This window comes from Triplophysa rosa, linkage group LG13, assembly GCF_024868665.1.
Source record: "Triplophysa rosa linkage group LG13, Trosa_1v2, whole genome shotgun sequence".
Classification (NCBI taxonomy): domain Eukaryota; kingdom Metazoa; phylum Chordata; class Actinopteri; order Cypriniformes; family Nemacheilidae; genus Triplophysa; species Triplophysa rosa.
This window is the reverse complement of record NC_079902.1, coordinates 21,689-47,808: the sequence shown is the minus strand read 5'-3', so window position 1 is coordinate 47,808 and position 26,120 is coordinate 21,689. Positions and strand designations below refer to the sequence as shown.

At 40.8% G+C, this 26,120-nt stretch overlaps 1 protein-coding gene across 2 annotated transcripts in view; it reads left to right on the top strand.

Annotated features, from left to right (window-relative positions):
* Positions 1 to 26,120, top strand: part of LOC130563644 (membrane-spanning 4-domains subfamily A member 4A-like) — a 51,820-nt gene that overhangs the window by 10,460 nt on the left and 15,240 nt on the right. For both annotated transcript variants that reach the window (XM_057349332.1, XM_057349331.1), the window contains exons 2-4: positions 15,383 to 15,585; positions 20,571 to 20,681; positions 20,776 to 20,844. In XM_057349332.1, the coding sequence (XP_057205315.1) occupies positions 15,400 to 15,585; positions 20,571 to 20,681; positions 20,776 to 20,844 (366 nt within the window). In that variant the 5' untranslated portion in view covers positions 15,383 to 15,399. The remainder of the gene's footprint in view (positions 1 to 15,382; positions 15,586 to 20,570; positions 20,682 to 20,775; positions 20,845 to 26,120) is intronic.

Here is a 26,120-nt window from a genome sequence, read left to right as displayed (position 1 = left end):
TTCATCAATCTTGGCGCCTTTACTGCAGGATACATTAAACGTCTTTCCTTAAAAGATGTTGCAATACCAACTTTATTTGGACCTGTAAGCTCCACCGAATCACAACCTGTAAGTGTGACTCTTTATTTTTGTCTTTACTTAAAATTAAATTTGTGTGACGTTATCTCATGTCTGTGTTTAGCTAACGTTACCGTTATTTTTGGGGTTGTTACTGTTTGTTTACCTAACGTTAGCTATAAACTCGTTGCGCTAATGTAAGTGTTCAACCATATTAACTCGCAAAGTCTTTATTTCAAGAACTGCGTGGTGTACTATAGTTATAATAACATCTGAAGATACGAACACCGTACACTGTATGCCGTGATAACTAACTGTTACAAGAGAAGTGTCTAAAACAGTCCTTTTTCTTACTGGCATCTGTATAAGGATTAAAGAATGATTCGTCAGACTCGGGCTCGAACTGGTAAGGTAAAATCGACGCCATCTCTCTCTATACACTGTTAATATCCAACCACCTGCAAACCGTAATACAGCAGTAATGATAGGCGGTCCATTTGCGACACATGCTGAACGCGTTTGACCAATCACAGCAGACTAGACCATTTGACCAATCACAGCAGACTAGACCATCTGACCAATCACAGCAGACTACACTATCTGACCAATCAGATCAGACTACGCTGGCGGAAAGGCGGAGATTACACAGATGAATCGCGGAACGAATCATTTGAGAGTCAGTCAAGAAGTAAGGTAATAAAAACTGCTTATTATTACGAAATAATAGTATTTTTACATCATGTATGTACATAAACTTGTTGTCGGACACTCCATAAACCAAAATAAGCCCTTAAAAATATTGAGGAATGTACTCTTTAAGTATGATGACCCAATTTTTTCCGATGTATTTCCAAGAAAAAGAACATAGTCTTTATATTCAGAACAATATGGTTGTTTCAAAGCTGAATAAAAAATGTATGAGAATTAAAAGTCAAAGCTCTAAAACAGCCAATTAAATGTCATAATCGCAATGATTTATTAGACAATTAATCGTCAGCCAAATTTAATAATCGTGACAGCCCTAAGTATTGCATACTTCGTATCTTCGAAGAGTATTTAGTTTGATCACATTTATAAAAGATAGATACAGCTGTGCGATTATTTCCGAAAGCATACGGCGCGTGCGGGGGGGAGGGGTAGGCTGAACTAAAGCACGTGCGCACCCATTGCCAACAAAACACAGACATCAGTTCACTGGTTCATGTCCGACATTTTTTAGCACTGGGACGGCTCCATATGTCAGTTTCAAACCATCTCCAAATCCAGCGTTATATCCACCGTTTATATTATATTTATATAACGTTCATCACCCAAATGCAGTGAGCAAACAAACACCTGAACTTCTGTCTCTCTCTCTCTCTCTCTCTCTCTCTCCTGCACACAAGTGAAAGTGACGTCTGCGCATGCTCCTTCTCTATGGGAAGAATTTAATATCAAAATGATTAACAAATGCATGCACAGTCATCCGTGAACGTGATACAAGTTACACTTGTATTTTAGTATTCACAAACAAATGCCGTATGATTTGAAACTGTGAAATTTAGATTGTAATAAACATAAGGCGATTTGTACAAATAGAGACAGATTTGTGAATACAATGTTTTATTTTGTGTTCATGTATAATCATTTTGCGCATACCAATGAGAAGTTGTGCATTTGTGTATCCTGCAGCGCGCGTCCATTCATCCTGTTCTGTACATTCGGATTGTGAGACGTTCTTTACGCGGTTTTGCATTGGACAATCCACACACAAACAACTTCAGATCCACGCACAACCGTGCATAAACTACGGCCTACCACTAGATGGCAGTCTGACGGAGCGATGCAGAGGTTGCGCTAGACTTTTTCATTGTCCGTCATTTTGACGAACAGGCTCATAAAAAATCCATCATAATCTATTTTTACCCGTCACTATGGTCCAAGGTTGATGTTACGTGCTAATTAGCATGTTTGTGACATCATCACTATGTACATGTGTTTACTCTCTGAACTTACTGAACTGAATACCCAATAAAGTCGTTCACATATTTAATGTTTCTGTTGTCAGACATAAAACAATAATTACAGACAAATGTTTATAATCATAACAGTAACAATGACAGGTGCTTGAAAACGCTGTTTTTTAATCATTTATTAATTTACTTACATTTACATTTACATTTAGTCATTTAGCAGACGCTGTTATCCAAAGCGACTTACAAAGAGTATAAGGAGCAATAAGCGATATGTCATACAGGAGCAACAATGCAATAGGTGCCAATACAAAGTTACTAGTTTCAACAAAAGCTAGACCACTACCTGTTGAGAGAAAGCGAGAGGGTTAGTGTTTTTTTTTTCTTCATTTGTCTGTCAAGTGTTCACAGAAGAGATGGGTTTTAAGTAGTTTTTTGAATGTTGTGAGAGATGTGGTTGACCGGACCGAATTAGGAAGAATGTTCCACCAGGAAGGAGTTGTGAATGAGAATGAGCGGGAAAGCCATTTACTGCCCTTATGAGAAGGCAATACAAGACGCTGCTGGTTTGCTGAACGCAGGGTTCTTGATGGGGTGTAGGAGTGTGGGAGGGTGTGAAAGTATGTCTGTGCAGATCCAGTGATAGTCCTGTAGGCAAGCATTAGTGACTTGAATCTGATACGGGCTTCAACCGGTAGCCAGTGGAGGGAGATGAAAAGGGGCGTCACATGAGCCCTTTTGGGCTGTTGGAAGATGAGGCGTGCTGCTGCGTTCTGAACCAGGAGCGGTTTGATAGCCTTTGCAGGAAGACCAGCAAGGAGAGCATTGCAGTAGTCCAACCTTGAGATGACCAGGGCCTGGACAAGGAGTTGTGCCACATGCTCAGTGAGATAGGGTCCAACCTTTCTAATGTTGAATAAGGCATATCGGCATGACCGCGTTGTCTTTGCAATGTGATCATTGAAGGACAGCTGTTCATCAAATATGACTCCGAGGTTCCTGGCTGTTTTGGAAGGAGTGATTGTGGTATTGCCAAGTCGGATGGTGAGATCGTGTTGCACCGTGGGGTGTGCCGGAAACACGAGTAGTTCTGTCTTGGCAGGGTTCAGCTGGAGGTGATGCTCTTTCATCCAAGCCGAGATGTCCTCTAGGCAGGCAGTAATGCGAGCTGCTACAGTGGTATCGTCTGGGTGAAACGAGATGTAGATCTGGGTGTCGTCAGCATAACAGTGAGTAGGAGAAGCCGTGTGCCCGTATGATAGGTCCCAAGGATGACGTGTAGATGGAAAAAAGTAGCGGTCCAAGCACCGATCCCTGAGGGACCCCAGTGATCATGTGGTGGGCAGTGGACAGCGAGCCCCTCCATGACACCCTGAAGGATCTGCCGGAGAGGTAGGATTTGAACCAGCGGAGAGGAGAGCCTGAGATTCCTAGTGATGACAGGGTTGCTAGTAGGGCTGCAGCTATCGATTCTTTTACTAATCGAGTATTCTACTGATTTTTCCATCGATTAATCGGGTATTCGGATAATAAGTACTTTTTCTTTATTAAAAAGCAATACTAAATATACAAGAGAAAATAAGACAGGTCTCTTAAAATGAGTAAAACAACTCATTTGTTTCCTTTTTAGAACAATTAGTTTTTATTGCTGAAATAGCATACATTAATATCTGCGAAAACTAAACCCATTTAGTACATTCCATTGCCATATTAAATTCAAAATGCAATATAATACAAATATATAAATAAGAAACATGAATAAAAATGGAACTAATAATTTCAAACAATAGCCTATGACTTTTATTTTGGCAGGTTGTCAGAAGACGCTTATTTTTTAGTATCTCTGTTTCTTCACTCAAACAATAACATGTTTGTGCAACTCTGGAGGTGAAGTTCATGGTTCATGTCCTCATTCAGCGCAGACGCAGACAAATTCATGAGCATCACGCGTGTAGCACGTTAAACTGTGCAGTTCATTCACTCAGACATGCAGACCAGACAGATGACATGTGTAAATAACAGGATTCGGTGTCCACTAAGTCCGCATCTAGTTTGATGGACTCAATGCAGCCGGAAAACAAGTTTCACTCGTAAAATAGACTAAAACCAAGTCAAATATCAGTTCACCATTTCAATAAGCTATTAGGGCTGTGCAGAGGTGGGTAGTAACGCGCTACATTTACTTCGTTACATTTACTTGAGTAACATTTTGGAAAATATGTACTTTTTAAGTAAAATTAAAAGTGTGTACTTTTACTCTTACTTGAGTAAATTTCTAATAGAAAATCTGTACTTTTACTTCGTTACATAACTTACATTGCGTGACGTTCCTTCGTTCCTTCATTTTAAAATATGCTTTTTAAAACGCGTTGTTTATTTCAAGGTTGTCGTCTCTTTTTACGGGCATTCCCGAGTGATCGATTCTTTTGAGTCGATTCTTTGAAAGCATTAATTGAACAATGGGCAAAACCATTTGAATAGGCTAATGAATCAGTTCAAATGATTTGTTCAGTTCGCAGCACGATCTGAATCATCTGAAGCAGGATTACTCACTCCTCGTAGCGCGAAACTTAAGAACACGCAGAACACAAAGAGCGTTGGATGAAGTGGATATTAATCTATATCTATACAATCAAAACTGCAAATGTGTCATATTGTTTGCCAGCAATGATAAATGCCCGCCATATGCGCGCACCCGCGCGACCTGTTCGTCAGACACAGCAACATGCGCGTTACCTGTCAGACACAGAGACGTGGGCTTGCAGAAATATACATTTGAAGAACAGAAGGAAGAAAACTTGTTGATGGGCGTGTGGTTCACTGTTTACTGTTTGTTTACAAGTAAGAGCGTTTCACAACACACACGTGACACAACACGAGAAAACATGAGCTTTGTTCAAAAATGTGTATTTCATTTAAGAGAGCACTGCAGATGTTTAGATCATCTTAGGAAATGCTCTGAGTTTAGTTCATGCTTTAGTTTGACATGGTCTATTATTCTAAATAAGTTGTGTAAACTACATTGACATCAGGACTAGATGAAATTTACAGAAATGCTTGTCTCTTCTGTGTTTGTCTATTCTTTAGTCTCTCTAGTATATTGCAAAGATATCGCTTATGATAATTAAAAATATTGATTAAAATGTAATATTAAAATATTGGCGTTAATATTAATTTTATGTAGTAGGCCTATATAATCAGATACAAAGTAACTAAGTAACTAGCTACTTGAGTAGTTTTTTCATTGCATACTTTTTTACTTTTACTCAAGTAATTTTTAAAATAGTGACTTTTACTTTTACTTGAGTAACAATTTCTCTAGTTACTTGTACTTTTACTTGAGTAAAGATTTTGGCTACTCTACCCACCTCTGGGCTGTGACGGTGGCAGTTTTTTACCACCGCGGTGGTAATAGACAAATCGACCGCGATGGTGCGGTGGTTGAGAAATATATATTATTTATATAAATAATATTTATATTATTATATTTGCGTGTAGCAACCACATGACGAGTGGAAGAGAAATATAGACCTTATTTAAATACTTGAAATTGTTAAATAATTGAAATATGATATTTGAAATAAATGAGGATGAAACATCCGTCAATGTTTAACGCGCAAATCCATCAGTGAAACGGCACACTACAGCATATAAAACATTTAAATAAACATCAGTAAATAATGAAAACTTAAATGATATAAGAAAGCTAAATACTAAATAAAAAAGCTCTTGTTGCAGTAACTTCAGTCAGTGGCGTATTAACCCTTACAGTCCTTAACAATTCCATTTGAAACAAACTGTTTAAACCTACATTGGCTTTCCTATTCAGATTGCCATAAAAACTTTACTTTTTCCGACTCGTTGATGTGAAACTTACTTGTTGACATTGTCCAGATTAAAATGTGTACAGCTGCACTAAATGCGCGTTCAGAAGATGTGCACAGGAGCGCAAATGAAGAGATGTCTCTCCAGATGGCAAATAGATGGCAAAACCTGCGCGCGCTCCGACACTAAGCAAGCGGGTCATAGCCAGTTTTGATTTTACGTATCTGTTCATTTCTCAACAAGATCCATTGCAGAAGCCGCAGAATAACCTGGGTTTTGCCGTGCAGGCCTGCGCTCGAACGCACCAACGGACACGTATGCCAATAATTTCTGTTAATTTAAAATCTTTTAAATAAAACCACCCACAACTGAAAGGCTACAACTAGCAATCGTTATCGCAACTCTCACATTTATTACACCTATATTTGTCAGAGTGACGTGCACTACCGCCGGTGGCAGTTCACCGTCATGGCACTTTACCACCGCGGTGGTGCGGTTGTTACGGCAACCGTCACAGCCCTATAAGCTATCAGTTATTTATCAGCATGAGAAACACGTGTGAGCGTGTGAACAGACTAAAACGCGTGTGTCGCACGGTGAATGCATGAGACTGTAACATGAATAGAGTTTAGCGGGCTGTGCGTCAGTAATAACGGTCCGTGGGGAAACGCAGTGCTCCGTGTCTACTGTAGTTAAATGGATTAAACGAGGCTTCGAGGCAGCAAAAATTGCCTCGATGATTTTTTGTATTCGAATAACTCGAGTTACTCGAGGAATCGTTTCAGCCCTAGTTGCTAGCAGTATCTGGTGATTGACAGTGTCAAACGCTGCAGATAGGTCTAGCAGAATCAGGACCGGGGATTTAGATTCCGCCTTGGCTAGCTGCAGTGGTTCTGTGACCGATAGCAGTGCAGTCTCAGTGGAGTGGTTTGTTTTGAAGCCAGACTGCTTGTCATCCAGTACAAGTTACTTTAAGATGCTGTTTTGTTATGAATGTGCTGCTTCCGCCACTCACTGCACGGAAAAGACGCAGAGAAACATTTCCCCCGTACTTAAAGTTAAGGTTTATCCAAAATAACGCTAGTCGCTATCTCTCTCTCTGAAGGAAAAAAGTTTGTAAACACCGCACCACTGTGCGCGCCTGTGTGTATGTGAGCACGCGACGGTCTGATTAAGTGACAGATGCATGCATTGCAGAATCAGATCCTCAAACAACGTTATCGTTGTGTTATTATGAAAAGTGTAAAAATATTTTCAGTTCGTTTTGAATCTATTGCAAAATAGATTAGACGATGGTGAGACGGCATAGTCAAATGACTTGTTTATACACGAGTATTCACTGATCCCGTTTTCCTGAATGGGCGAGAGGTTTATGAGTAATGAATGGGGAAACATGCGCCCTTTCCTCCGGTCACTTACGATCACGTTCTGATGAAAGGAAATGATTGGATGCTACCAATTTGACATAAAGGGGAATTGCAAATTGCCCTCATTGTAATCCGTGAAAATGACTCTCGCCCATTCAGGAAAAGCTAATATAAGCATCTAGGTTAAGTCAGGGTTCTGTCTCAAAATGAGGCGGTGGTGGTGCCATGCTTATCTTTGTCACGATTCAGTCTGTGTTCCCCTGTATTTTGTTGTTCTGTAACAACCAAAACTACAAACTAAAAGTCCAAAAGACAGGGGAACACAGACCGAATCGTGACAATCTTGTACACACACGCACGTGTAGGCCTACTGTACCTTTAAGTGGCTTAACCAAACACTTAACCCTTTAGGCGCCAGGGTTTTTTGGAAAACATGCTGGATTTTGACATCAAGATTTCAAAAGCTTGTGGCTTGAAAGGACTTAAGATAGAGATCTTCTGTAAATTAGAAAAATGTTGGGCATGACCAAAAGTTTATGTGGGGTGTAAATATACTCATCTAATTAGCATATTATGACATCATCCGGGGCGGCCAACTTGAATTTCATAATATTCAGGAAATAGTAGATATTGAATTGATGTTTGAACTTATTTGCATGTTTTTTTACTCTTTGATCCTTACTCCAAATGATCATGAAAAGAGGAAATCAACAGTAAAACTATTAGTAACTATAGTAAAATTATTACTATATTACTGTGCCATAGTAAAATGCATGTGCCTATTTTTTGATCAGTTGACCAGCTTTCTGCCCAATCAGCTGCCTCTACCTCTAGCAACAGCTCTCCTATGGACACTACGACCACGTTCACCCCTGCCACCCCCATCTCCGTTAGGCAAAGGGTCAAAATGATCGCTCGTTTGTGCTTCGTGAACATTCGCGCCTTGCACGGCGGTACCATTGCGCTGCACAGCTGTACCGGGAGACGCGCGGTCATTAGACGACCGATCGTGATTTCCAAAAGGTAAATATTCCCCTTCAGAGTCAGAATCGGCAAATAACATTCGCAACACACCCTCGCGGTACAACCTTTTATTAGCAATTTGGCAATTTTCTCTCACAAATCTCACAATTTACTCTGACGCTCTGAACTGAACTGCTTCCGCGACTTTGGTGCTTAGAGGGTTAACGGATTAAAACAAAAATTAGATGAAAATGACAATTATTAAGTTTTATACCATGGTCAGTTTGAATACTGGATTCTGATTGGCTGGAAGGTGTGCATTAAAACCCTTTAACGCATGGTAGCTCCGGTCAGTTTGATTACATTTAAAATTAACTGACGAAAATAACTTTCACCTGTCATTTTCACCTGTTTGATCTAAAATGACACTGTAAACATCAATAGCAGCTATAACTTGGCAAATGGCCATGGTATAAGCGGGATAATCCACAGCTAGCCATGCGTTAAAGGATTTTAATGCACTTCACTCAAGCAATCAAAATGTAAAAGCTTCACGTCGTGCATTAAAACCCTTTAACGAATGGCTAGCTGTGGATTATCCCTTACATATAAAACATTAATTTTATTCAACCAAACAGAAATGTTTTTAAAGGTGTCCTGAACTGGGCTTGTTTATTGTTTTATACTGTTGTCTGAGGTCTACTTATGACGTTCGTGTGGTTTTTACATTAAAAAACATCAAAATCAATAAGTAATAGGCTATTTTCTACCCGGGTTTTGAGGCCGGCTGTACAAATGATCGGTTTGAATGGGCGTTCCGCCATGAAGATTTGGAAGTAAACGCCCACTGCTTTGATTGGATAGCAGTTTGCGTAGTAAACTTAGTTGGAGCCTTCTGTGCATTTGGTTAGAGACGTAACGTTAGGTTACACATTAGCACCATTCGCACAAGATTAGCATTATCTGGGGACCTCGTGTGATATAAATTACTTCCCCACATCGGTATTTCATGTGAAGCATTCGCACGGGATGATTTTACTCAAATTTACTGATTTATTTCCCGGATGGGATGGCAAGGCTTTGCGTATAGTTTGTGTAGCCTATAGTTGTATGGTGTTTAATGATATATGACTGTACCTGTCAGCATTTGAGACCCGTGATTGCGAACCTGACAGAAGATCACCGCGATCGCGGGTCTCAAATGTTACGAGAGTTTCCATGATAAATAAACAAACGGGAGAGTCCCGGTAACTTCTGGATATCACCCAGCACCCGAAATAATACCAAATCACTTCAAAACAGTCTCCATTATTCGCAAACGGTGGATAAAACCTTGAAAAATGATATATGAGCCCGCCAAATCACAGAGATCCCGATTCACACGGGCTTAAGATCACAGACAACCTCTGCAATTAATACAAATGACTAACGTTACAGGTCCACAGGTAATACTAACTTAATCCCGTGGGCATATCAAGCGATCGCTAACAAAGCAATAGTGATGAATGGTACAAAAATGTTTTACTCGCATAAGATTGCTGCACCATTCCTATCGGATCCAATATTGTCGGCACAGCACTGCTTTTTAATTTTAGTCTTCACAAATCCAGCGTCGATCTGTGCCTTGTTCACGAAGGAATCCTCATAGAAATGAAACGATCAAACGCTCCATGTTTTTCCCACATGAGCTGGAACTCCTTTAAAAATGAACTTTGACCCCGCATTCCTAATATAACCGAAGGAAGGTTATGCAGCGACTGTATTCTTCCACAACCAGGGCTGGCACAATATTTAGCTATCTTTAACGGCATGTTTGTTTATTGCTTGCTAGCTATATCTGGTTCCACGCCACTTGTGTTACTTCAGAATTGTCATGCGTGAACCAGTGGCTGGAGAAGTAGTCGTTGATATTCTTTCTGTGTAGGCGTTGTTCAACTTATCAATGACGTCATAGATATGGTGCATTCCAGAACCTGGCGTTCGCTGGGCCTGGTGTCAATAACAGTTGTAATCTCAGTAACAAGGGCGTTTTCAGTTCTGACACTTACATGATGTTCGCGTGAATACAATTCCCTCTTATATAACAAAAGCTCGGGTTAAAATTGTGGAGAAACACCCAGGAGAAACACCCCTCGCTCAGACTGCCTTTCGCATTCATCCGCTTGCTAGTGGCATGGAGTGCGCTATAGCAGCATAAGACATCAATTTTTCTTAATTCATGGCATCTTTAAATCAAATACAGGTTTTTATCCTTTTCAACAAACTTTTCAGTCCACAATAGCCAACACAATTAACCAGTATTACTAAATTCATGGCATCTTTAAATCAAATACAGGTTTTTATCCTTTTCAACAAACTTTTCAGCCCACAATAGCCAACACAATTAACCAGTATTACTAAATTTGCAAAGCTCATTCACATCCTGCATTCTCTTGTGGTTAACTGAGCTTTGAATGAATCACAGAATTTTTTAATGTTTGCTAGTGACTGAAAAGTTTCAACAGTTTAAACGAATCGGTTAAAAGGAGTCATTTGTTTGCGAGTCGTTCTGATCGCAATGTGCTTTCCATTCATACTGGTGAACTCGTTGTGTACCAGTTAGTGTTGTCAAAAGTACTGGTACTTCGGGTCCAAGTCAGTACCTAAAAATAAAAAAGTTGTCGGTACCTAATTTTCATAAGACCCGGTACCACTGACGTACCGGGTCAGCCGGGTACTGATGCTCTGTCTGACAGGTTGTCAGTCGGAAACTTTTTATAGACGCAATAATACGTGATGAGCAGATAAATGCGGCTCCGATCCACAAGAGATGCGCGCAGAAATACTTCAGATTCCAGTCATATCACGAAGAAACGAACAGAGTTTCAGAGGAAGCATCCAGATTTAAGTTAACAAGTTCAAGCGGTAAGTTCTGTTCGCGTTTGCATTATGAATGTTGTAGCATATGTTAAATTAAAGGTTACATTAAAATAAACGTCCCTGTTTGCATGTTAATTTGTTAGCGCCAATGCTAATCCAGTCAAGTGTCCTGATTAACCATTTAATGCTTTTATAACTGTAATGGGGTCAAATAAATGGGAGGACAGGGTGGGGTTTACAGTACCTGTTTTATTTAGGCCTATCTGAAATCTGTGCGCTAGAAAACTATCATACTAACTGTATGACTAGCAATGTGTATGTCTTGGATAGATAACTCTATTAGGTTTAAAAAGCCACATTTAAACTAAAGGAAAATATATCTGTTGCATTCATTATTTTAATATACAGTTACCTTAATGTAAGTAATCTTGTGTAAATGCAGTATAAAAACGGAGATTTGTTTTAATATTGCATATGCATGTTTGTTCAGTCAGTTGACTTACTGAAGTTTATTCTATTTGTCTTATACAGCAGCAGACTGAGGAGGATGTGCATCAGCAGAGAGCACACAACAGTTTCAGCAACAATTAACGTATACTTCATGTACACAAAATGGCATTGCTTTCTATACATTTATATTAACAATGAGCTTTATTAATAAAATTGTGTTTCAATTAGCATGTACTGGTGTTTTGCTTTGTACCGAAATTGGTACCGAGAACCGTGGAATTTTACTGGTATTGGTACCGACTACTGAAATTTTGGTACCGTGACAACTCTAGTACCAGTGATTAACTGCGTTATAAATAACGGCGTTACTAACGGTGTTAGTTTTTTATGTAACGAGTAATCAAACTAATTACTGTTTCCCCCGTTACAACGCCGCTACCGTTACTGACAATAAAATGCAGCATTACTATAATTGATCTCATTGAAGCAGTTTTCATCCAAGTAGGCTCTCTCTACTAAGTAAAAAGTATCAACATTGACAGCACTGATCTTACAATAAAAGAGTTACATTATCACCACAGTTAGTTGGTACCATATTTTTGACTTCGATACAATACCTAAGAAAAGTATTTCAATACCAATACTAAATCGATACCATGCAAAAAGAACATACAGGAAGTAATTAAACATAAATAACTTAAAATTCTGTTATTTTATTTTTTACTCTTACAACTTGCACGGTGTTCCTGCCTTGCTTTTTGAACATGTCTTCCCCCTTATTTAAAAATAACATGTCACCACACAGACCTACATATGAGTGTCAGGTGTCAATCTATGATACAGCCCTAAACGTGTACGTGTCTCAGTGTTTGCTGTCTGCTGAGGTGAAACGAGAAAATAAACTGTTTAAACTTAAATGAATCTACATAAATACTAGCTAAGACCTTAAAGCATGGTTAAATTCATTCACTTCAATACATTACAATTCATTAAAAACATTGAACATGAACTAACAATAAATCTCTTTTTACAGCATTTATTAACTTGTTTATGAAACTTAATACAAAACTAGTTTTTTATTCATATTAGTTCATTGACAAATGTTAACAAATACAACTGTTAATATTTTAAATTGATTGAAATATTTATTAAATCCGTTAAAATGAACCATTAAGATGAATAAATGCTGTGGAAGTATTAGTACCCATTATTAGTTCATGTTAGCTAACTAATGTTTAGAAATGGAACCTAGTTGTAAAGCGTTATCAATAATGTTGGCCTGTCACAAAACAAATCCTAAAGCATTATTCAGGATGTTGTTGTCCTTCACATACGCTACCTGTCGCTTTTAAAGTTCTTTAAACGGTCGGGATGTCTGTTGGTGAAATGCTTTGCCAAGCTGATCATGTTGGCTCTCATGTGGTCCGCAGATTTTGCACAGACGGACTTCATCTGCACTTTGCCGCACGCTTTAACTCGGCTATAATGCCTCTTTGCGAATCTGCTTCACTGACAAGCCATGAACAAACTTATGTTTGCCGCCATGACTATCATTTTGTCGTCACCCCGAAATCTGCAACGCAAATACGAGGAAAGAAAGTTGTACGCATCCACTGACTGAAGAGAGCATGCGCGCACATACGGCTGCCGCAAATGGACACATTTCAGTATGCGTTTTCTCTGAAACACGCACGTCATTAAAGTACCGGTACCAAATACATTTTCTAGTACCAGTCTATCGCGCAACACTAGTGTGAGTTGGGAAATTAAAATTCTGATAAGGATCGAAACAGTCCAAAACAGACTTTAATTAGATACCATTAGAACAGGGTGGGTCAACATGTATGTCAAAGTCCCCAAGCAAGATGACCTTAGTTAATAAAGCACATGCTAGCTTTATTGTTCACTAAGTTCAGAGAAAAAATAATTCTGCTGTTTGGGTTGCCTATAGATCAGAATAATTGTGTGGGGACATTTTGAGCCAGCTTTCAAAACCATGTATTCGAAAGTCTTAGTAGTGTGAAAATTCAGCTGAGTGAGTGTTATGGAGTTACGATAGATGACCGCAAGGCCACCCCCTTTACCAGATAAATGTGGCTTAGACGGGTACTGATATCCTATCGGTGTAAGCAGATTAAGGTGCATGAAGTCATAAGGTGTTTTATAGGTCCAGTGCTTCCCCTACCATTGCCTTAGGGGGGCGCCCCGCACCTCCCGCCCCCCTTGATGGTCAAGTTAATATTATTTTTTATATAGCGCCAGATCACAAGAGAAGTCATTTAAGGTTACCTTTCATATATAACATGTCTATACCTTGTTCTCGTATTAAACAAACTAGGGCTGAAACGATTCTTAATACAAAAAAGTAATTCGAATACAAAAAATCATGGAGGCAAATTTTGTTGCCTCGAAGCTTTGTTTAATCCATTTAACTACAGTACACACGGAGCGCTGCGTTTCCCCACGGACCCTTATTACTGACGCACAGCCCGCTAAACTCTGTTCATGTTACAGGCTCTCAAGTCTCCCGCATTCACTGTGAGTCACACGCATTTGAGTCTGTTCACACGCTCACACGTATGTCTCATGCTGATCAATAACTGATAGCTTAATGAAATGGTGAACTGCCATTTACTTAGTTTTAGTCTATTTTGCGAGTGAAACTTGTTTTCCGGCTGCATTGAGTCCATCAAACTAGATGCGGACTAGTGGATGCCGAATCCTGTTATTTACACACATCATCTGTCAGTTCTACATGTCTGCATGAATGAACTTCACAGTTTAACGTGTTACGGCTTTGGGGGGGAATGTGGTCTCTATATTTTTTGCGGCGGAGGTCCGGACAATGCTTTTTTAATAAATAATATTTAATCAATCAATCTAATGTTTTATCAGGCCATTTATTTTATAGTCTGATTAGGGCTGTCATGATTATGAAATTTGACTGACGATTAATTGTCTAATAAATCATTGTGATTATGACGATTAATTGTCTGTTTTAGAGCTTTGACTTTTAATTCTCATACATTTTTGATTGAGCGATTGAAATGACCATATTGTTCTGAATACAAGACTATGTTTTTTTCTTGGGAATACTGTTTTACTTGCACGTACACCTGGCTCCGCCTTCACACAATGACGCTGTATCGGGGAGGGGGCGTGGCCAGCTGGAAATGCATTCTCAAGTCCACATTGAATTTTGCAACACTCGGCGCGCTGTGTAATGAAAATGCAATCCAAAATGTTCAACCCGTGAATGTTAATGCATTTAGGGAAAATAACATTTGAATGATCATTTTGCAACAGTTTTGCTTGGCTATCTTAAACACATGTACTCAATCCGGGGAATGCATTTTAATTGTAATTTTGCAACTTAAAGAGCGTTAAAATATGCATTTCAAAATACATATTAAAAGTAGTGTAGGAACGGACAAATGTCAATTGTGTTATTGAATTTTCATTTTAATTTTGCACCTAATGTTGCACATATGTTAATTTAAATGTATATTTAAAGACATAAATGCATTGTCATTTTACATACTGCATTGCCATTTTGCAAATTGCATTTCAATTTGATAATTGCTACCAATATGCTTCCATAAAATAGACCTTAAGCCGATTATACATACACTTGCACTACTTATCTGACTACCTTTATAAAACAATCTTTGCATTATGTCTGAATTTTGTTGTTGTTGTTGTTGTTTGAACTAAAATGTCTTTATGGAATATAAAAATGTTTCTAAAAGGGCAGGTAGGTCACTTTTATGAATGTCTTTGGAAAAGAGCATCTGCTAAATGCCTGTAAATGTAAATGATGTAAATCAGTTGAAAAATAGCTGTTTGTTATATATTATTAAAATCTACAGTATATCATAATGGTATCATTTGCATGCTTTGATTTTCTAGGTCAGGTGAGATTCAAAATGTCCAGCACTGTCATACCTGTGAGCTCTTCAACGCTCATTATCCAATTTCAGCCACCAACACAAACAACACCAGTGACAACGGTGCCAAATGCTCCTGTGCCTGTCTATGTACAACAGTCAGCAGGAGTTTCACCTCGTCATGGACTTCAGGCATTTCTGAAAGGCCAACCAAAGGCCCTTGGGGTGAGAAATTCTTCATAAACCCAAAATAATTGAAGAGTTCAGATGGAAAACCCTCTCAAAGCCACTTCCGTCAAATTATGATTCAAGTTCAAGTCTGCTTTATTGTCAATTCTGCCACATGTACAGTACATACATATAGAGGATTGAAATTGCGTTACTCTCAGATACCAATAAATCATGCTGAAATTGAGCTGGATCGATTATGCAAAGCATCGATATTTTTTTAATGCGTAGCTTGTCCGTGAAGCACGGCTCTGGGATCAGTAGGAAATGCTGCTCGATCTAAAAGCAGTGCGAGTTTGAGTCGCTTATAACGTGCATTTGAAAAAGCAACACCCGTCAAACACGATCATTATAAATATACTTTATTATTATGAAAATACCTGAGGAGGCTTGAGGAACAGTGATAAAAACATGTCCTTAGGCATTTCCTAGAACTACGGCTGTGTCCCAATTCGGGGGCTGCGTGCTTTGAAGGCTGCATTTTAAGACCAATTGCGTCACAGCAGCGCGACTGAAGGTTGGTAAGGCTGTCCCGATTCAAAGGTTGTGTCGGTACACGATCTGGGATGCCTGCACGATCTGTCCGCACATGCGCATTATAATGTAATATATAACGCGCATGCGCAAATGATAATTCTGTTTTGCGACGATTTACGAAACTGCACGATCTGGTCCACGCTTGCGCACCTTTGTACCACGACTTTCAGTACTGTCCACTTCTGGTCTCATGTCACTTCTGTGTGCACACTGCGTTCTTTCAAGTCATTTCCATTGTCAGTTTGAAATACTCTGTAACGTTTCCCCAGACTTGTTTGTAGTTCTTTCTTCATGTAAGTGCAGATAGTCTAGGCAGAAATGCATATTATGTTCCTTCTTGTCTTTTTGTAAACACCATTGAAGGGATTATTGTCCTCATTTAGATTATATAGATAGATATATTAGCCTATATAGATCCATACTAATACAAAATTACTCAATTTAAAGTTAACTAATATTTGCAGCTTTTAATAAAAAAACGACACAAACCGTCTTTGACAATACTACTGACCTGACCTCGAAACACAGCAAGTTAAGTAGGCCTATATGGCGTTATTATAATGACAAATGTCGCGAGCGCATTATTACAAGGCGAGAGCGCATTCTTGTCATACGAGCGCGCGAATCTCTCCGCTCGCACGCCGATTTCCTTTGCTCGTGCACAAAACTGGACGCGCGCTTTCAACTATACGCTGCTCTCTTATGAATTGTCTCTCCTCTCGCTCAGTGAGCGTGTGCGCACTCAAAATGCGTTCCGTGCGTCCACGAATCCTTCGGTACTCTTGCTCTCGAGAGGTCCTCCTGTGTGTTCCAGGCATTATAGGCTGTCAAAAGTAGTCAACCAATCAGGGATAGGCTTCCACGGCGGGCCAATGAAAACGCGACCTCTTAACTACAGTAGGCCTAATTGTTAAAAATGCTTGATGAGAAGAGTTGTTTTTCGTGTTCTTTTCTACAAAAGTGTCATGTTAATGTGTAATTCTTGTAAAATAGTATATTGTAAATTGCTGAGTTTCATTCTTATAAAATCTTTTAATATATAAATCTTTTAATGAGTGGATTCTTGCGTGTGGGTAGGTGGGTGGATGGGGGGCACCATGAGGTCTTAATATGCCTCTGGATCCACCACGTTCTCAGGTAACAATTTTAATATATTTGATGCAACATTATTCATCAAATGTATATTATAAATGAACGGTAAGGGAGCGTTTGGTATATTGCATAGAAGTTCAGTTGTGTGCCCTGAACTTCTGGAACACTGAATGCAGAACACTTACAGTGTGTGTCTGCAAACGCATTAAATGCATAACCAAATAGGTATAGAATATTATATGATATTTCCAAATGCTCCAGTGCTATTATTGTTTTGATATGTACCGTTACTTGTAGTAAATATTATTTTAGAATAAAGCTAACTTAAGACACCAATCTAAATTGTTCGGTAATCAATTTAGTACTATTTTGACAATATTATGTTTAGTGTAGGACATGCATGAGGACCACATGAACTTGAGGGTGTTGGCCTGTTTTGTCTGAATAACATGGTAGTTAAACTGATGTTTATATGTAGCCTACAAAGCATCCTAATGCCCCGTTCATTTCTAATACACATTTGACTAATAATGTTGCATCAAATATATTAATATTGTTACCTGAGAACGTGGTGGATCCATCTCGCTTCGTTGAAAACGTCGAGTCACTTTCAACCAATAAGATGCCATGTAAAAGGTCGCGTTTTCATTGGCCCGCCGTGGAAGCCTATCCCTGATTGGTTGACTACTTTTGACAGCCTATAATGCCTGGAACACGCAGGAGGACCTCTTGAGAGCAAGAGTACCAAAAGATTCGTGGACGCACGGTACGCATTTTGAGTGCGCACACGCTCACTGAGCGAGAGGAGAGAATATTCATAAGAGAGCAGCGTATAGTTGAAAGCGCGCGTCCAGTTTTGTGCACGAGCAAAGGAAATCGGCGTGCGAGCGGAGAGATTCGCGCGCTCGTATGACAAGAATGCGCTCTCGCCTTGTAATAATGCGCTCGCGACATTTGTCATTATAATAACGCCATAGGCCTAATGCCATACAGTAATGAATCGCAAAGGGGAGTATGGAGGAAACTGAAGGTTTGCAGTGACAGAAAGACTCAGACTTTATTCCACATGTAACCAAAATCGTGTATGTTCATGTAACAACTCCTTTATTATTTTGGATTAGCAACCACGTAAACGCATCATAATGCATAGCGTAAGCTACATTTTAAAACATCAAAATCGACTCGCCGTGAACTGTTAAATGAAAAACACAATATAGCCTACAAAAATATGCCCCAGTTGTGCTGCCTGGCCGTCGAGTGTTTCATCGAATGCTTGCGTGATACCAATAGTGTAGGGAAACCGTGACGTGATCTACTATGTAATTATGCGCATGCGCAGAATGGATCGTGCAGGCATCCTGGATCGTGTACCGTCAGGTTGCTTCAAATGCAACCCCAAAATGCGACCTTATTTCCGCGGGTTTTAAGGATAGAACGAATGTATCCTTTACAGCCTCGGCTATCCCGAGATTCATTGCGCGCCTGTAACGGCTTGAAATTTTTAAATAATTATTCAAAGCTTTAGTTAAAGTATGTAATTCACAAAAACGGTCCATTTCAGTGTTTTAATATTATATATGATGTTGTTCATTAACATTATTGGTGCATTATTGTGTTTTAAATTTCTAAGATTGGTTAATTTAATATACTGTTGGGCTGTTTTAATCTACATAAACGTGTCATATTCTCTCAAATAAAACATCATTTTTCTGGCTCCGTATTTGTTAAAAAAAAGTCCGAAACGTCTCTGCTGTGTCCTGCTGCTGCCGCCACGCAACATGAGCAGCAGTTGACGCAATTAGGAAATCCTCTGTGAGGCTGGACCGTCTCGTTTCAGTTCGCTTCTTGGACTTTTGAGACTGCGTGCTTTGAAAAACAAGTCCTCGTTTTTAAGTCCGCAACCTAAGAAGGTTGTATCCCCCGAATACACCCTATTCACAATGGCGTCACTTAACTTCCGCCTTTTTGCAAAGCAGTGTATCATAACATCCATCTTGCAACAAACAAGAAGAAGAAGAAGAAGAAGAAGAAGAACTTCCGTTTTGCCGTCGCGCTGGAATTTAACAACAGTGAGAAAAAAAACTGACAGAACACGTATACAAGTACTTATCCTAGCACCTTCGCTAACACAAAAAGAAAACAAAACACTTCAATCATAATCAAACAGGTACTGTTCAATGAAGAATTTGTATCCTTTCTCTAGCTTTGATCTTGTCGTTAGCAAAAATTTGTTTGCAAGACGTTGTACATCATCTAGCCGTATTTGTGGCAGATGTGCAAGCCACTTGGTAAACTCCATTCTGAGGTGCTAGCGGAAGTAACTTCTTCTTCTTGAGTTTTACTGACAGTTGGCAAATCAGCTTATAGGTGCATTACCGCCACCTTATGAACTGGAGTGCTAGCGGAAGTAATGATACACTGCTTCGCGGCACAACGGAAAATGCGTGACGTCATGTGAAAAGGGCGTATTGGGACACAGCATACGCGTGTTATGGTCTTCTTCTGCAGTGAGTGTTTGGAGTTTCCGCACGAGAGCGCCCTCTGGCTTTCGGGTGCAGCAGCATTTTCCCGTATTTCACTCAAAAGCTGAGCATAAATCACGTGATATTTATTTCGGTTAATTGTGCACAGCCCTACTCTCAGACCCATGGCACACACAAATAACACTACACAGAATAAATAATATATAAAAAAATACAGATTATACATATATGTCAAATACAACTATTACAAGCAGGGATATTTAAAAAAAGAAAGAAAAAGAAGATAAGTAATGGCAGATGGAGTGCAAACCAGTGAAATATACAACAGTGCAGATGTGAGGTAGTGCAAAGAGCTTATTAGTCTGTTTAAAGTGACAAAGAGAGCAGGCTTTGTTTAACCTGTCAGAAGAGGTAGTTGAAGAGGGGCAGATGTTGAGTGAATGCTCTCCTCACATAGTATATGTTACTCAAATCATTTGACCCACTACATACCACACTCTGACCGCTCTGAAATATCTGCTATTGAGCTTGATGAAAAATGTTCATTTAAACGAGGGGTTTACAGGGTTTTGCATTTGCAACTCTTCGATTGGTTTTTATTTGTGCGAGGTGAAAAAAACACTGGAATACGTTCTAAATATTAACAAAGCATACACAAATTTCTTTGAAGAATGTGACTTGGTGACAGTGCAGGAAAGACACCAACATGAGATAAGGTTGATCATTTACAGAGTACAATAGTTAAATTTGAAGTGTATCAGTCAGAGAAGAATGTTTGACATTTGAAAAAAATGTAAAATAATAATCCGATTTTACACATCCGCAAATACAATGACATGATAGTTTATATGTTCATTTTGTCCTACACAGACGGTCCAGATAATGATTGGTGTGCTGACTTTCCTGTTTGGCATTGTGTCTGCAGTAAATGCAGGGTCCATCTCCGTCTTCAGTGGAATTGTTTACTGGGGATCTCTTATCGTAAGAAACGATCATACTATCAAGTGTTCTGTCTTTTATAATACAAGCTACAGATTTCAACGCATGCCTCAATTTTTGCTTTTTCTCCTCTCAGTACATTACCGCAGGCTCACTCTGCATTGCTGCAGAAAATGAAATGAATTCACCCTCCAGTTTGTGTTTGGTATGTACACAGCAGTTATTACCTTCAGGGGTCCAAGCACTGTGCAGAAATAGTACAAAAATTTCTTCCAGAAACTGTAATATACTTAAAGAGCCATGTAACCTTTACATACATACATCAAAAATCAACTTTAAAGTCTGTAGATTCAACATTCATTTTTTTGTGTGAAAAAAACGTGGTTTGGGGGCCGGATGGAGTCGAGTTGTTTTCAGCTTGTGTAGATTGTGACCTCTTGTTGCAGATCATTCATGCAATGTCACGTAGTGTGAACACCTTCACAACTTCAAGACTCCAGACTTTACAGAGAACAAGTCATGTGGTCTGAACAGCACAACGATCGGCCGACGTTTAAAGTTGTGTAGTGTGAACTTGGCATAAGACACAGCACTCGCTCACAGCAATCCTTTGCCTTTTGCATGAATGATCTGATGTCCCAAAAACGTAACATAAAACACATGTGATTGTTTGAGTGTCTATGACATAAAGAAGCCCATAATGTCTTTAAAAAGAATGAGCAGCTGTATCTGTGAAACCCGTTCATTCTGCACCATATTTCTGTTATTTTTTGTTAATAAAATGTTGATTCAACAGGTTTTTTTAAGGCGAGAATGTATCAAGCGTATAGCATCAGTTCTGGCAGGCCGCGTTAGTCAAGCTTGCTGAGCAGATGTCATCAGGTGCCGCTAATACTGTAGTGCATCTCAACACACAGTCCTACAGGTATAGGCTAGATTGTTCTGTAAACACTTTGGGCCCTATCATACACGTGGCGCAAAGTGGTTTTTGCTAGTTTCATATCGTTTTCACGTCATGCGCCACATTGTTTAAATAGCAAATGCATTTGTCCATCCATGGGCGTGCTGGTCTGAAAATGAGGTGTTCAGGTGCATTGTTGGGGTGTTGCTATTTTGAGGACACTGAAATGGACTGCACCACTGACCAACTGAAACCTTTAGGTTATAAGTGTGTACATAAAAATATACAGTATATATATTTTTATCTGTATGTACACAGTAATAATGTGTGCCGTTGTCATGACTCGGAGAGGAACAAGAGGTTCGGAGACTCAAGTGCGGGAAAAAGGTCTTTATTGAGCAAAATATGTCCACAGCAGATCACCAGAGTCACTAGCCACAGGTACCTCGTGAGCCCGTGGGGAGAGAGCTCGACCCAGCGGTACTCACGGTAAGAAGCAAAACCTTTACTCTACCAGACACTCAGCGGGGAGCAGTCTCGACCCGCTGGAAGAATCCAGACGATAAAGGTGATCCCTTGTGAGGAGGTGCCGGGAGGTGATGAGAGCAGAGGTCCGAGACACCAGGGAACACTGAGGGGCACAGGGGAAAAAGTAGCAAAGAGCAAAGGCACTGAAGCACTACAAAAACAATTAGCAAGACTAGGCGGTAACTAAGACAGAACAAGACTGTGGCAGTCAGAGCTGGCATTTAACATGCAACGGTCTGACAAAGGACTGAAGAACAGAAGGAAATATAAAGGGAAGGAAATCAAAACCCAAACTAGAAACAGGAGGGGAGAGAACGAAGACAAAGAGCAAACCAGGTGAGAGTCATCAGGGAAACGAGGCAGAAGAGAAAAGAGATGAGACACTGATTAGTACCGGTGAGAAGACCTAAACCAGGAGTCTTCAACTAAAATTGCTTGAGGTCCAGTAAAGGAACCCTCCTTACCAGCCGAGGTCCGGACAATTAAATAACTAAAAACATGAATAGATGGTTTTTCATATCTATACGATGGCATAACAATGTCTGACAACAATATAATGAAGGAAAATGTGCAAAATGCCCCAATCTCTAAACCTGCACTGAACATACATTCATTTCAACATTAACAACTTTAAAAGAAAACTAAAGTGTAGTTTTCTGCTGAACTGAGATGAACAAATAGCAGCATCAAGTTGTGACTGATCATCCTCTCATAACATTTCAGCTCTTCTGGTGGCTGTTGCAGCTGAAAGGGGGTTTGTTTAATAGTTTCTTTTAGTTCATGTCTTAATTTTCCTTCTAAAAGTGTTTCACACGCAGCCTTCATTCACTCTTTTACTATTTCCCCATCAGTAAAGGGCTTGTTATGTTTTCCTAAGATCCACTGTATTCTTAGTGAACATTCATGTGCTGGTTGTTGGGCGTTAAGTGAGTGAGGGAGGACCCGTGTAGATCGCTCCTACTTGGCTTTGAGCTAATATATTTCCGTGTCCTTACCTCAGACTGCTGCGGACAAGTCTCTTCAAAGTGTCTATGTCTAGTTTCATAATGCCGTTTAATGTTTCCACTTTTGACAACCGCAACAGACTCCGAGCAAATGAGACAAACCGGCCTTGTTCATGTCGATGCAGGAAGAATAAATGCAAATCTCTCGACACATTCATTTCGGAAAACATGGTTTTCAGCGTCAACTTTTCTAACTTTTGAAAAGGACATTGTTTTTCAGTCACTGAGTTACATCTGTCTGCGCGCTGTGCAGCGAGTCTGTCTCGGCTCTCTTCACTCATCGACGTCTGAACGTAGCAACAGTGCGCATATGTTAACTGTCTGTGGCGCCGTAGGACCCAAACTGCTACTGAGCGGACCTTGATGTGCCTGGTATAAATTTGATTGCATTAGAAAATAATGTTAGGCATTCATTTATTTATTATGTCAAAAGGCTTTTGAGTTCCGGACAGACGCATCTCGCGGTCCGCATTCGGACCGGAGTCCGCTAGTTGGTGACCCCTGACCTAAACGATAACAAAGGGTAATTAAAGGGGGCAGGACCGGGAGGCCAGGACCTGGGTGGCGGGTAGGAAGGGAACCCGGCCTGTGATGAGGCAGAACTGGCAAGGTTGGGGCTAGTTAACCAGGGCTGTGAAGGACAGGTAGGGGGACGAGACTGTGGTGAGATAGAGGGGGCAACACCGAGACTGGGGGACCAGGACTGGGCAAAGGACAAAGGGGTAGGAGAGGCTGTAACTGACCCTGGCATGGGCATGGGAGAGGCTGTAGTTGACCCTGGCATAGGCATGGGAGAAGGGGAAATTGCAACAGACTTGGACATGAGGACTGGGGATGCTGCAACCGACTTGGACATGGGAGCATGGGAAGCTGTGGCTGACATAGACACGAGGACGGGGGAAGCTGCAGCAGACTCTGTGGCCGGCTCAGGGAAAGCAGCCGCTGACTGAGGGCCTCCTAGCCCTGGGAGAGCAGCCGTGGAAGCCGGTTTGGGGGAGGCTGCAGCTGACTCTGACATGGGAGCAGGAGAAACTGCAACAGACTTGGACAAGGGAACTGCAGCAGACTTGGTGGCCGACTCAGGGAAAACGGCCGCTGCCTGAGGGCCTCCTGGCCCTGGGAACATGGCCGCTAACTCAGGGACAGCCTCAAGGGGTGCTGCAGCAGACTTGGACAAGGCAACTGTGGAAGCAGTTACAGCCGACTCGGGGAAAGCGGCCGCTGACTGAGGACCTCCAGGCCCTAGGGACTAGTGTTGTCACGATACTGGAATTTCTAACTTCGATTCAATACCTAAAAAAATATCGATATTCGATACCATTTTCGACACCACGGGGAATAAACTGCCATAGCAATAAGGCCCTAATAAGCAATAGCAATATAGGCCTTTTTAATTTTTATTTGAAGTTAAATTGAACAAGACTAGACAATGAGGTATATATTTTTACATTATTTATTAATTGTTAATCTAATGTTAATTTTACTAATACATTTACTATTTAAAATCAAAGTTGTATTTGTCAGTATTAATGGACCAGGCCCTGTTGAAAAAACCAGCCTATGCTAGTTTGGTATGTTTTGATGCTGGTTTGTGCTGGTTTAAACTATTCATGTGCTGGTTTAACCTGGTCAAACCAGCATCAATCAAAACATACCTAACCCAGCATATGCTGTTTTTTTAACAGGGGAGCTTACATAAATAGTTGCATTTTTTAACTAACAACTAACTAACATGAGATTAATAAATACTTGAACAGATGTATTGCTCATTCATTGTTTGTTAATGTTAATTAATAGCCTACATTTTTATTTGGCTAAATTGGCTTTTATTCACATAGGCCCATACTGTAATCATTGATCAGCGCACATATAGACAGAAATGCAAACTTAAACGCAAGAACTGTTGCAGAGACTCCGCATCTTTCTAACATTAACAACTTTTAACTGGAGCGAATGAGACGAGTGGATGAAATCATTGAACAGCGCACATACATTGAGCGCTATGGTAAACACTGGAGTGCAAACGTGTATCACACACGAGAACTGTTGCGGAGACTTTACTCGCACCAGCATTATTTCAAACATCAACTTAACCGGAGCGAACGAGACGAGTGGATGAAATCATTGATGAGCGCACATAAAGACAGAAACGCGTGCATTAAACATGTGAACTGTTGCGGAGACTCTGTACTAACATAAACAACATATAACCAGGGCGAATGAAACGAGTGGATAAAATTATTGATCAGCGCACATACATGGATCGCTATGGTAAACACGGGAAGCGTAACGAGCGTGCACCACGCCAGATGTGTTACTGAGACTGGCCATCTTTTCTAACATAAACACGATTTAACTGCCACAAACGAGTCAAGTATGTGAGAGGAGGCGGGGCTCTGTTGTTATGCGTTCACGTGCAGTGTGTCAACTCACTGTCGGAAAAGAGAAAGAGAGCGGGAACGCGCAGCTGATATCGATACGTGGGACATGGGTATTGGAACCGTTTCAGATTCTTCAGTATCGATACTTATTGAACATGGGGAAGGCTGCAGCTGACTCTGACGCCGGCATGGGGAAGGCTGCGGCTGACTCTGACGCCGGCATGGGGAAGGCTGCGGCTGACTCTGATGCCGGCATGGGGAAGGCTGCGGCTGACTCTGATGCCGGCATGGGGAAGGCTACGGCTGACTCTGATGCCGGCATGGGGAAGGCTGCGGCTGACTCTGATGCCGGCATGGGGAAGGCTGCGGCTGACTCTGCCGCCGGCATGGGGAAGGCTGCGGCTGACTCTGCCGCCGGCATGGGGAAGGCTGCGGCTGACTCTGCCGCCGGCATGGGGAAGGCTGCGGCTGACTCTGCCGCCGGCATGGGGAAGGCTGCGGCTGACTCTGCCGCCGGCATGGGGAAGGCTGCGGCTGACTCTGCCGCCGGCATGGGGAAGGCTGCGGCTGACTCTGCCGCCGGCATGGGGAAGGCTGCGGCTGACTCTGCCGCCGGCATGGGGAAGGCTGCGGCTGACTCTGCCGCCGGCATGGGGAAGGCTGCGGC